The 13,957-nt window shown below is 40.2% G+C and overlaps 1 protein-coding gene across 15 annotated transcripts in view; it reads left to right on the top strand.

The window, feature by feature from the left end:
• The window catches only part of LOC144290218 (zinc finger protein 502-like), a 28,913-nt gene that overhangs the window by 3,661 nt on the left and 11,295 nt on the right, over positions 1-13,957 (top strand). The window contains exons 2-5 of one of the 15 annotated variants that reach the window (XR_013358003.1): positions 8,019-8,108; positions 8,543-9,213; positions 9,737-11,581; positions 12,846-13,139. The exons of 4 other annotated variants lie outside the window; for them this stretch is intronic. Coding sequence is in view for 8 of the 11 variants with exons in the window: in XM_077859210.1 (XP_077715336.1) it covers positions 9,159-9,213; positions 9,737-11,307 (1,626 nt within the window). In the remaining 3 variants the exon portion in view is untranslated. Of the gene's footprint in view, positions 1-3,918; positions 4,051-8,018; positions 8,109-8,542; positions 9,214-9,736; positions 13,140-13,957 lie in introns of those variants that run through there. 10 more of the 15 variants (XM_077859214.1, XM_077859210.1, XM_077859209.1 and 7 more) reach the window with 10 other exon arrangements.

Here is a 13,957-nt window from a genome sequence, read left to right as displayed (position 1 = left end):
GCTGCGAGGCTGAGGGTTAGTTTTGCAACTCACCAAAATAATCTTTTTAAGGTCTGTTCTTCCAGAACAGAGCTCTTATATTTAACAACCGTTACATCTACCTGTCACGACAAATTGTTCGAATTAGTCGGTGAAGTCCAGGTTCTTGAGACCTGTTAATATGTACGTGAGCTATTACTGTAGCAGACTTAAAAGGTGTGCCTTTGGGAATCTTAGGTTGAGACTATCAGTTTCATTTGTGAGCTAAGACAGGATCCCTGAGAATTATGTGCTGCATTTCTCTGCAGATTAATTCACTAGAAGGTTCTCCAGTGCTCATACACAAAATTTTATGAAGTTGTAAGATTCGTCTTTTGCCCCAGTGTCACCCCTTCCAGAGTAGTAATCATTGAGAAATAATCTTCTTCTGTAATCATTGAGAACCAAACATTGTGATAGCATTGGGCATTTTTTTTTTAAGATTTTATTTATTCATGAGAGATACACAGAGAGAGGCAGAGAGAGAAGCAGGCTCCCTGCAGGGAGCCCAATGTGGGACTCGATCTTGGGGCTCCAGAATCACGCCCTGAGCTGAAGGCAGACACTCAACCGCTGAGCCACCCAGGTGCCCAGCATTGGGCATTTTGTAGTGAACAAGACAGACAAGCCCCTTGACTTCATGATACCTAGACCAGCAGGGTGAATCTTAACCAGAATTTATATCAAAATCAAGCAGGAAGATCCATTGGGTGGCTCAGCAGTTTAGAGCCTCCCTTTGGCCCAGGGCATGATCCTGGAGTCCCGGCATTGAGTCCCACCTCAGGCTCCCTGCATGGAGCCTGCTTTTCCCTCTGCCTGTGTCTCTGCCTCTCTCTCTCTGTGTCTCTTGTGAATAAATAAAAAAAATATTTAAAAAAAATAAGCAGGCATTAAATAATTTTTCCAAAATCAAATTTATGTAACTTTCATTTGTACCTTTTTAAAAAGCTTTTAATTTTAATTCTGGTATAGTTAACATATAGTGTTATATTAGTTTCAGGTGCACAGTGTAATGATTCAACAATTCTCTACATTACCCAGTGATTACCACAAGTGTAGTCTTTAATCTCCATCACCTATTTCACCCATTTCCCAACCTCCCAGTAACCATCAGTTTGTTCTCTGTAGTTAAGAGTCTGTTTCTTGATTTATCTCTTTTTTCTTTGCTTGTTTTGTTTATTAAATTCCACATATGAGTGAAATAATATGGTATTTGTCTTTCTTTGACTTATTTCACTTAACATTATACTCACTAGCTCCATCCATGTTTTTTCAAATGGCAAGATTTCATTCTTTTTTATGGCTGAATAATATTTCATTGTGTATTTACACCACATCTACTTTATCCATTCATCTACTTACTGATGGACACAGGCTGTTTCCATAATTTGGTTATTGTAATGCTGCAATAAACATAGGGGTGCATGTATCCCTTTGAATTAGTGTATTTGTATTTTGGGGGTAAATACCCAGTAATGTGATTATCAGATGGTAAGGTAGTTCTATTTTCAATTTTTTGAGGAAACTCCACACTATTTTCTAAGTGACTATACCAGTTTGCATTCCTACCAACAGTGCCCAAGTGTTCCTTTTTCTCCACATCATTTTCAACAGTTGTTGTCTCTTATGTTTTTTATTTTTGATTTTGTATTATCCTGTTTTAACATACTGTATTTTCTAATGAATATTCTTTTTTCTAATGGATATTCTTTGAAAAAATGATTTTTTTTAAAATTTTTTATTCATTTATGATAGTCACAGAGAGAGAGCGAGAGAGAGAGGCAGAGAGAGAAGCAGGCTCCATGCGCCGGGAGCCTGATGTGGGATTCGATCCCGGATCTCCAGGATCGCGCCCTGGGCCAAAGGCAGGCGCCAAACCGCTGCGCCACCCAGGGATCCCTGAAAAAATGATTTTTAACAGTTACAAAATCTATCATATTAATATGCCATCAGTGTTTATTTGCTTGTTTTACAATTATAGTAATTATAGTATGTGATCTTTGTACATAAATTTCTGTGCCCATCCCTGATTGTATTTTTTCACTTTTTTTTTTTCTCGGATTATAGAAGCTGTTTATTCCTGAAGGAAAACTTTGAAATGTTACACAAAGATACACAAAAGACCTTTTGTTACACAAAGGTCTTTTTTTTTTTTTTTAAGATTTTATTTATTTATTCATGAGAGACACACAGAGAGGCAGAAAAACAGGCTCCATGCAGGAAGCCCGACAGGGGACTGGATCCCAGGTCTCTAGGACCACACCCCAGGCCGAAGGTGGCACTAAACCACCCGGGCTGCCCAAAGATAGGTCTTAACACAAAAGTTTACCATAATCCTGTCCTTTAGAGATGCTTATGGTTAACAATTTGATACATATTCTTAGGGATTAGAGTCTTTTAAAAAGAAAGCATATTTTAGCATACATATACAGTGTTCTGATGTACTTGAAATTTTAATATCCTGCATTTTTTCATTTATATAGAGCATAAGTATTTTTACACATGATCACATATTTTTGTTTTAAGGATTTTTATTATAGAAAGAGAGGGCATGAGCAGGGGGAGGGGCAGAATGAGAGGGAGAAGCAGACTCCTCACTGGACAGGGAGCCCTATGTAGGGCTCAATTCCAGGACCCTGATGTCATGACCTGGGCTGAAGGCAGACACTTAACTGACTGAGCCATAAGTGCCCCTCATATTTTCATTTTTAATTATCTTAATGTCTATATAATTTCCACCAAGTGGAAGTACTATAATTTGCTAAGCTGCAGTGTCCATTCATAGAAAGATTGTGTTTTCCAACAACATTGCAGGGTATTTTTAATTTTTTTACAGGTAACAAAAGAATTCAGCTTTTTTCTTCTTTGGGAAGTTCTTTTTTATTTTATTTTTTTTAAGATTTTATTTATTCATGAGAGACAGAGAGAGAGAGAGAGAGAGAGAGAGGCAGAGACCCAGGCAGAGGAAGAAGCAGGCTCCATGGAGGGAGTCCGATGTGGTACTTGATCCTGGGTCTCTAGGATCACATCCTGGGCTGAAGGCAACACTAAATCACTGAGCCACTGGGGCTGCCCTATATTTTCTTCTTTTATTTTAAAATATTTTATTTATTCATTAGAGACACACAGGGAGAGAGAGGCAGAGAATTAGGCAGAGGGAGAATCCGGCTCCATGCAGGGAGCCTGATGTGGGACTCAATTTTGGAACCCTGGGATCACACCCTGAGCTGAAGGCAGACACTCAGCCACTAAGCCACCCAGGTGTCCCTTTTTTTTTTTTTTTTTTAAGATTTTATTTATTCATGAGAGACAGACAGAGAGAGAGAGAGGCAGAGACATAGGCAGAGGGAGAAGCAGGCTGAGAGAGAGAGAGAGAGAGAGAGGCAGAGACATAGGCAGAGGGAGAAGCAGGCTCCATGCAGGGAGCCCGACATGGGACTCCATCCCAGATCTCCAGGATCAGGCCCTGGGCTGAAGGCGGTTCTAAACCGCTGAGCTACCCGGGCAGGCCCCACCCCCCCCCGGACTTTTTTAAAAAATAGGCTCCAAGGGATCCCTGGGTGGTGCAGCGGTTTGGCGCCTGCCTTTGGCCCAGGGCGCGAACCTGGAGACCCGGGATCGAATCCCACGTCGGGCTCCCGGTGCATGGAGCCTGCTTCTCCCTCTGCCTGTGTCTCTGCCTCTCTCTCTCTCTCTGTGTGAGTATCATAAATAAATTTTAAAAAATTAAAAAAAAAAATAGGCTCCATACCCAGCACGGAGCCCAACTTGGGGCTTGAACTCATAACCCTGAATTCAAGACCTGAGCTGAGATCAAAAGTTGGATGCTTAACCATCTGAGCCACCCAGGTGCCCTGGGAAGTTACTTATTTATGAGAAAGTTCTTTTTTTTTTTTTAAGATATTATTTCTCCATGAGAGACACACAGAGAGAGGCAGAGACACAGGCAGAGAGAGAAACAGGCTCCCTGTAGGGAGCCCGAAGTGGGACTCGATCCCGGGACACCAGGATCCCGCACGCCCTGGGCTGAAGGTAGGCGCTAAACCGCTGAGCCACCCAGGGATCCCTGAGAATGTTCTAATAGTAGAATTATAGGTCAAAGAATATAGGTATTTTATAGACATACTAATAACTTTGAGAGTCTTTTGAGACACATTGTAGGTGTTGTATATACTTAGTATAATTTTCTGATTTCCTATACTCAAAAAAAGGATGATCCCAGTATTCCAACTGCTATTCATCCTACAACTTTAAGACCTGATTGATATATATTGCCAAATTATTTCTAGAAGGATGGTACCATCTTATATTCCCACTGCTGGTGTATGAGAAGCTCTTTTCCCCCATACCTTTGCCAGTCTTGATTTGTGGCACTTTAAAGAAAATTTCCAATTTAATATAAAAATAGATTCTTTATTGTTTCGTTTCCATTTTTTTATTACTACCAAGATGGAACTTTGTTTTGATATGGTTATTGGCCTTTTGTAATTCTTGCTCTATATGTTGTATACTTCTCTTTTTTTTAAAAAATTTTTTTTAATTTTATTTACTTATGATAGTCATACAGAGAGAGAGAGAGGCAGAGACACAGGCAGAGGGAGAAGCAGGCTCCATGCTCCAGGAGCCTGATGTGGGATTTGATCCTGGGTCTCGAGGATCGCGCCCTGGGCCAAAGGCAGGCGCCAAACTGCTGCACCACCCAGGGATCCCGTATACTTCTCATTTTTTATGAGTTCATCTTTTTTCCTTAATTATTAATAAGTCTTTTATTCATTAGGTCCATCTACTTACTCTTTGATGTGTAAATCAGAAATACTTTTTTTAGATTGATTATCATTTTATTTTATTTGTATTTTGGATATAGAATAGAGATTGTTGCTTTTCTATGACCAGATTTATCCAGCTTTGTCCTTTTTGGACAAAAAAAGGATGTGTGTTTTTTTTTGTTTTGTTTTTTTTTTTTTTTTGCATAATGCTTAGAAAAGTCTACCCTAACCCTAAAGTCAATTATTTCTTAATATTTTATTTTGTGGGTTTTTTTTTTTTTATATTTAACCCTTTAACCAGCTTAGATTTATTTTGGTATATGGTATAGGTAGGAATCTCACTAAGTGTTTTTTCCAGGTAATTAAGCAACAGTTTCAACATAATTTATAAGTAATTTTTTATGACTAGAGATGCCAATTTTATCGTATATTAAAATCTTTTAGGGCAGCCTCGGTGGCTCAGCGGTTTAGTGCTCCCTTCAGCTCAAGGTGTGATCCTGGAGACCCAGGATTGAATCCGGAGTTGGGCTTCCTGCATGGAGCCTGCTTCTTCCTCTGCCTGTGTCTCTGCCTCTCTCTCTTTCTGTTTCTCATTAATAAATAAATAAAATCTTTTTTTTTAATAAATAAAATCTTTTTTTTAAATAAAATCTTTAAACAAGCAAACAAAAATATTTTATTTCTTTCTTTCAGGGCATTAGGAATCTCTAAAATCAAAAGCCAGGGGATTCCTGGGTGGCTCAGTGGTTTAGTGCCTGCCTTCGACCCAGGGCGTGATCCTGGAGTCCTGGGATCAAGTCCCACGTCCGGCTACCTGCATGGAGCCTGCTTCTCCCTCTGCCTGTGTCTCTGCCTTTCTGTGTGTGTGTGTGTGTGTGTGTGTGTGTGTGTGTCATGAGTGGATAAATGAAATCTTAAAATAAATAAATAAAATAAAATCTTTAAAAAATAAATGAAAAAATCAAAAGCCAGTGTTAAACATCATCTTTAAGAAGATTTATTTATTTATTTATTTATTTATTTATTTATTTATTTATTTGACCGGGGGGTGGGGGGGTGTTATGGGAGGAGCCGAGCCAAGGAAGAGAATCTTCAAGCAGGCTCCCTGCTAAGCACAGAGCCCAGTATGGGGCTCGATCTCATGACCCATGAGATCATGACAGATAAAACCAAGAGCCATATGCTCAACTAAGTCACCCAGGTACCCCTAAACTTCCTTTTAAAAATGTAAAGTCATTGTTGAGGTTTTCCTAGCTACACTCCTTTGGTGTTTTTATCTGTTAGTCCCAGGATGTTAATTACTCTTATTATGACACTTCTCTCCTCTATTCCAGATATGTATGCCTACTTTCTATTTGGATATTTATGTATTTATTTATTTATTTAGATTTTTATTTATTTATTCATGAGAGACAGAAAGAGGCAGAGACACAGGCAGAGAGAGATGCCAGCTCCATGCAGGGAGCTGGATGTGGGACTCCATCTTGGGACTCCAGGATCATGTCCGGGGCTGAAGGCAGACACTCAACCGCTGAGCCACCCAGGCATCCCTCTATTTGGATATTTATTTATTTATTTATTTATTTATTTATTTATTTATTTATTTATTTTTCGCATTTTTGTGTTCTTTTTTTTTTTAATATTTTATTTATTTATTCATGATAGTCACACAGAGAGAGACAGAGAGGCAGAGACACAGGCAGAGGGAGAAGCAGGCTCCATGCACCGGGAGCCCGATATGGGATTCGATCCCGGGTCTCCAGGATCACGCCCCGGGGCCAAAGGCAGCCGCCAAACCGCTGCGCCACCCAGGGATCCCTATTTGGATATTTAAAAACTGAATGTATCTTCTTTATCCCCAAAGCAGTGTTCCCATTCTCTAAAGGTCGCTGTCATCACTCAAGCTCCAAACCAGAAAATAATCTTGACTTCTCCCTCTCCCTCACACCATATTCATCCAGTCTCTTAGTTGATCCAGTCTCCCTAGAAGGCTGCTGAACAACCTCCCAAAGGGTCTTCCAGTCTTCACCTTACCTCTACACCTTCCACCATTCAAACACAGTTTCCTTCTTTGCTATTGGGCAGAGGAATGTGTTCCTTTTTAAAAAAAAAAAAAAAAAATTATTTTATTCATGAGAGACACAGAGAGAGAGAAAGAAGCAGAGACACAGGCAGAGGGAGAAGCAGGCTCCATGCCGGAAGCCCGATGTGGGACTCGATCCCAGGACTCCAGGATCATGCCCTGGGCCGAAGGCAGGTGCCCAACTGCTGAGCCACCCAGGGACCCCGTGTTTTTTTGTTTTTGTTTTTGTTTTTGTTTTGTTGTGTGTTTTTTTTTTTAACAGCAGATAGATATACTCATGTCACTTTTTCCCCAAAAAACATTTTCATATTTCTTTTTTTTTTTTTTCATTTTCATATTTCTTTTGTGGCTTTCTACTCACTTTAAGGTAAATTCCTTAAAATGGTCCTCAGGGTTGTATTTGATCTGGCTTTTGCTTGCCTCGAGCTTCATGTCTTACTAGATCTCCTTCACTGAGCTTGATTCCTTTTGTATATTCTGTTTCATATCTCTGGTATTTTCTTTCTTCAGCTGTTTCATTTCTATTTATCTCTTTTTCAGGGAGGCTTTCTTTCTCAAACTACATTAGGTCCCCTCTGCTCTACATTACTACATCCCATATTTCCACTTTTGTAATTCCTGTAATTGTAACTACACTTTAATGTCTCTGTCCAGCTGTAATCTAAGTTCTAGTCAGGTGGGGGCATGTTTGACTGTTTATCTATTGTCTAACTCCAATTACACTGTAACCCCACTCTACTTCATGGTTCTCTGTAGGATTGTGTGGTAGCTTCTTTCTGTGCCCCTCTTATAGAAGAGGATCAGGAAATCTCAGATAGGATCCTCAAGCAGGCTCCACACTGGACTTGCTGTAGGGCTCGATCTCACAACCCTGAGATCATGACCTGAGCTGAAATCAAGAGTCAGATGCTTAACTGACTGAGCCTCCCAGGTGCACCCACCCCACCGGAGATAGGATCCTCTTATACCTTTAAAATTCATCACAGAAGTGCAGATGTTGATGAGAAGTCCATAGTACCAGCATTATTATGTATTTCAGCAGACTCAGACCATTCTTAACATGCCTTCTTAGCTCTTGATTATAGGTAAAATCATCTGTCTGTCTTCTTTTTTCCTTGAAATAATGCTGCTGATTCTACCTCCCACTTTAGGCTTATATGGGGAGACATTTTTGGATGAACAGTTGCAATTTAACATATCAAGCACCAGAAACTCTTTGTACTATTTTTTGGAACTTTCTTGTAAGTAAAAAATTATTTTGCAATTTGTTTTTTATTGTTGCTTTTTTAAAAGTAAGCTCCACACCCAGTATGGACCCCAAAATGGGGGGGTGGGGGGGGCTTGAACTCATGACCTGAGATCAAACCTGAGCTGAGATCAACAATTGGATGCTTAACCAACCGAGCCATGCAGGTGCCCCCCCCTTTTTTTCTTTTTTAAACTGCAGCCTATAATCTTAATATTGAGCTGTACCTGAAGAAAACTGTTCAGTTGATCTGACATCTAGAAGAAAGGGCAAGCAGTGTATCTCTAAGTTGTACAAATAGAGCTTCCTAACTCCTGTCCAGCTCCTTGGCATATAGTGGAGATGGGTGTATCAGATTTAATGTATTAGCCTTGCTATAAGGTCATTTCCCTATGCAACTTTTTTTTTTTTTTTTTTTTTTTTTTTAAGATTTCATGTATTTGAGAGAGAGTGCACCTGCGTGAGCAGGGGAGGAGCAGCAGAGGGACAGGGACAAGCAGGTTCTGCACTGAGCATGGAGCCCAACGTGGGGCTCAATCCCAGGACCCCGAGATCATGACCTGAACTGAAACCAAGATGCTTAACCAACTGAGCCACCCTGGCATCCCTTCGTATCCCTTCCTATGCTACTTTTGATTCTATTAATTGGCCTTCACATAGATTGTTATATAAAGGCATGAATACTTCTGTCTACTTCATAGATATCTTTATTATTATAAATAACATTCTGATTTATCCACCAAGTGCTTGAGGGTTTGCTAATGTATCAGTCTGGCTGTCACTTTTTACACAGCTGACAAATGGAATTTGTGAAACTACAAGGCTGGAAGCCAACCATGATTTTTGCTGATGCGGTCACATTGCTATCTAAATAGATTTTGTGTGAATTATTAGACAGTATCCCTGGGCAACAGTTCTTTGTCATTTTCCTGTTTCCTGGGACAGTGATATCCCCTTCCCCACCTTTTTTTTCCCCCTATGAGCAGGGCTCCCAGTTTTCCAACTCTGAAGTGTTTTTCAATCAAAACAAAGAGAAGATTTGTGGATGTTGAATATGCAAGGAGCTGAAGAGAGAGAGCTTGGAAGAGAGGTTTGTCCAGGTGAGTAGCAAGGAAAAACCAGTAGGAGAAACAGCAGGAAGAGAAACTGATTAAAGCTCAAGAAATAAAATTACCCTTTCTTTTAGGGATGTTGGGGACAGATGGTGGTGAGCATCTCTTGGGGCTAACTTTTTCCCAGTCCTCATTTTGTCTCATTTCTAGCATTTGCTTTTACATTCTCCCACTGTCCATTCTGAGTAGAAACCATCTATGTTTCCTCTCTTGACCTAATCTCAGCTTGCTATTGTTTGTCATTGTCCTTTTATTTCTACCATCTCTGGTCCCTGGCTTCCTAATAAGTTTCTGTAGGTGCCCATTAAATGGGATTCCTTATGAATGGTGATCCCCTTACCCTCCTATAGGTCTTTTCCATGACTTGTAATTGAATGACTTTGCTCCACGTGATTTTATTGGCCCTTATTCATATGCTATTACTGAGACATGTCAGAATTAGGCCCCTATAACCTCAGAGGCTTCCACTCTGTCCTGCACAAGAGATACTCACTCTGATGTTTTCTTTCAGATTTGATGAACAAGTCTGTTCCAGAGCAGGATGCCTTTGAAATTGATTCACCAAGGATAGGAGCAAAGAGATTACAAGAGGATGCATACCAGGATTCTATATTTGAAGAAAAATATGCATGTGGGAGCATGAAGGAAAACTCTTCTGGAGAGGTTCCTGGACCATGCCTTTTTCAAGAAGGAGGTTTTGGGGAAATAACTTTTATCCACAAGGAAGCATCTCCTGAAACAATTAGCCAAGAATATAATTTTGAGAGAAGCTTGCTTTTGACCTCTAGCTTTGTTACACATCTCAGGGTTTCTACAGAAGAGAGCCTACATCAGTGGGAGACAAGTAGCATAACTAATGAGATTTCAGACCAAAGTAAATGTCCAACTCTCTCTACACAGAAAAAGTCTTGGGAATGTAACGAATGTGGAAAAACTTTTACTCAGAGCTCATCTCTTATCCAACACCAGAGGACTCATACTGGAGAGAGACCCTATGCATGTGAGGAATGTGGGAAAGCCTTTAGTCGTAGTTCCTTCCTTGTTCAGCATCAAAGAATTCACACTGGAGTAAAACCATATGGATGTGAGCAATGTGGGAAAACCTTTCGATGTCGATCATTTCTTACTCAGCATCAGAGGATCCATACTGGAGAGAAACCTTATAAATGTAATGAATGTGGGAATTCCTTCCGCAATCATTCACATCTCACTGAACATCAGAGAATTCACACTGGAGAGAAACCTTATAAATGTAATAGATGTGGGAAGGCATTCAATCAGAACACACACCTCATTCATCATCAGAGGATTCACACTGGTGAGAAACCTTATTTATGCAATGAATGTGGCTCTTCTTTTCGCAAACACTCAAATCTTACACAACATCAGAAAATTCACACTGGGGAAAAGCCTCATAAATGTGATCAGTGTGGGAAAACTTTCCAAACAAAGGCAAACCTTTCTCAGCATCAGAGAATTCATACTGGAGAGAAACCCTATAAATGTAAGGAATGTGGCAAAGCCTTTTGTCAGAGCCCATCCCTTATTAAACACCAACGAATTCACACTGGAGAAAAACCCTATAAATGTAAGGAATGTGGCAAAGCTTTTACTCAGAGCACCCCACTCACTAAGCATCAGAGAATTCATACAGGGGAGAGACCCTACAAATGCAATGAATGTGGTAAAGCCTTCATTCAGAGCATTTGCCTCATTCGGCATCAGAGAAGTCACACTGGAGAAAAACCCTATAAATGCAGTGAATGTGGGAAGGGCTTTAATCAGAATACTTGCCTCACTCAGCATATGAGAATTCATACTGGAGAGAAGCCCTATAAATGTAAAGAATGTGGGAAAGCCTTTGCTCATAGCTCATCTCTTACTGAACATCATAGAACCCACACTGGTGAGAAGCTTTATAAATGTAGTGAATGTGAGAAAACTTTTCGCAAGTATGCACACCTTAGTGAACATTACAGAATTCACACTGGTGAGAAACCTTATGAATGCATTGAATGTGGAAAATTCTTCAGACATAGTTCAGTCCTTTTCAGACATCAGAAACTTCACAATGGTGAATAACCCTGGTGTTCAGGTTATGACAGCTTCTCTAGAAAGAGTGACCAGGAATCTGGCTGGGAGCAGTGGGGCAAGGAGAGTTCTTGGAGGGAAGGATGAAGGAACATCGACCATTACACTCAGAAAAATATTTCCAGTTGTGGAGTTAGGAGCTTGGAAAATGCAGAGCCTACTCCAGCTGGGCATCTGGGAATACAAGGTGGAAAGGAAATTCCTGCCTTATGGATAAATCCTTGCCACCTGCCACTCCTTTCTCTTGTGACTCTCATATCTTAAGGTACCATTTGTTAACACTAGTGTTGCCTTTACTATACTCCTGCCCCACCTTCCCAACTTGTGACCCCTGTTCTGTGGCAGTCGGCTGGGGTATTTCCTAACATTCAATGTGAAAGTTGCAGCGGTTCTGAGGTAGAGCTAAGCAGCCTTCAGACATCTGAGGCTGCTCTGAACATGTCATCTGTAGAAGTGTTCTCATGAAGGGGAGATGGAAGTAAGGGAAAATAAAGAATCCTTATTCATTCATACAACAGATAAGGGGATATGTGGCAAGAACTGGGCTGATACATTTACAGATATGTTTGCGAAGAAGGCTTTTATCAGGGTAAGGGAGATCTTTCCTGATCCTTTCAAGCTGGAGGGCAATTTGTGGCTAAAAAGGAAGGAGAAGGTCAAGAAGAACTTCTCTTGAATGATGCTAGTTTGTGGAGTCGGATCTGCTTAGAGAGGCACAAAGAGGAAGGTCCAACCTTTGCCCAGGGGAACACTGACATCCAGGAGGGAAATGATGTGCTCTAGGCTGCTGGTGCTGAGGCCAGCACAGGAAGCTTGTGTTTGACCTTTCAGTTCACTTTCATATCCCAGCCCTGGACTAAGGTGTACACCTGTCTCTTACAAGTTTGGGTGGACCACTGGTTTGCAGGGTCCAGGGGAAAGAGACCCACCAGGGTTAACTATGTTCAAAAAATGTTAATTGACGTTTAGGGAGGAGAAACCATTAGTGAAAAAAGAAGATGGTCTTTTAGGTTGGCTGGACTTGGGGCTGCTGGACCAGTCCTTAAGAGAGTATTGGTCGTTTTAGCAGGGAGAGCTGGATTTCATGTAATTATGCCATTGGTGACTATAAGCAGATTTATTACATTTCAGATGTTTCTATTTTTATTGGACTATCTTATTCTTGGATATTTACCCTTCCCTGCAGGTTAGGAGTATCTAGGGAAACACTCATGGGATAAATTTGCAAAGTGTATTAGATAGGACTACCTCTTTTTAAAATCCCTGAATAGTACAGTTTGCCACTATGATATTCTTTTTAAGAGAAAGGGCATTTCCCCCCTATTTATCTCCTTACTCTTTTTCATGTTTTTTACTGTAACTGAGAGATTATGTGAGGATTGCTTTTGACTATTTGTAATAATTTCAATGCCCTGAAGCTTATATAGTCTTTAAAATAATGACTGTTAAAAACAAAGTCAGTTGATTCTGGAATGGTTGGTTACTTAAAACTCAGCATTAGTTTTTTTTTTTTTTTTCTTTTTTTCCAGAGCAGCTATCCTGTAAGCAGTGGTTTGAGATATTAATCACCATTAATGGGAGTGTGGCACTCTCTTCCTCTCCAGCTACGAAGATTATATTCTCAAAACCTGCCACGGGGCAACTCATAATTGAGTAAATTAATTCCTTATGGACAAAAATAACCCTGTTAAAACTTTATGGTCATGAAAAATATTACTCAAAGAAAATATTGATGTATTTGTACTTCCTAAATGAAAATAACACTACAGAATTTATTGCTGGCACATAGTAAATGTTCAATAAATATTTGTTGAATTAATATATTTTAATCAAATTTTGCCCACCAGAAACTTTAGCAACTTCCTGATATGAAGATATTTATACACTACTGTCTATAAAGTCTTGAGATTAGAATTGGGAGAGTTCTCTTTTTGGGGGGTGGGGGAGAGTTTTCTTAAGGAAGAAATCGGAAATCTAAGGATGAAAGGTATCTTCAAGTTCTTGTTAGAATTTCCAAAAATCAAAAAAATTTTTAATCCTCAGGCTGAGAGTCTGATACCATTTTAACTTCCTGAGAAAACAGGAAGGAAAGGAACTTGTCATCTTGCCTTTCTCATCACATGTTCTCACACTTGCAAGTATTTGCTCCTAGTTTCCTCCCAGTTGTTGGTCCAGTTGCTGGCCAGTCACATGCCCAGTCACTCCAGTCCCAAATCATGGAATTGCTCTTGGTCAGTCATCACATCCAAGCAACTACTGTATCCTGCTTCCATCTCCTAAATCTAGGAGCCATCTCCATTGCTATCATTTTAGTTCAATCCCCAGTCTATTTTCTAGACCATTTTCTTATTTTCACAATCAGTCTTACAGTTGCTTGCCCCACAAGGCTGTCTTTCACAAATTTTTCTGGATGGTATTTGTAAGACACAACTGGCAGCTCTACTGTTACCTCAAAATATCCTAGCCCCTTAAGAGATATCTGAAGCTCCTCCACTGGGCCATGCCTATGCTATCACACTCAGCTGCCTTCCCTGCATTGCATGCTGTTTCACAGTACAAATTCCTGTGATTCCACATCATTGCTGGACTCATCTTTGGCACCTTTTGCATATACTATTCCTATTGCCTCAATTTCCTTCCT

This window comes from Canis aureus, chromosome 19 (genome assembly GCF_053574225.1).
Source record: "Canis aureus isolate CA01 chromosome 19, VMU_Caureus_v.1.0, whole genome shotgun sequence".
Classification (NCBI taxonomy): Eukaryota; Metazoa; Chordata; class Mammalia; order Carnivora; family Canidae; genus Canis; species Canis aureus.
This window is presented reverse-complemented; position numbering and strand designations above follow the sequence as displayed.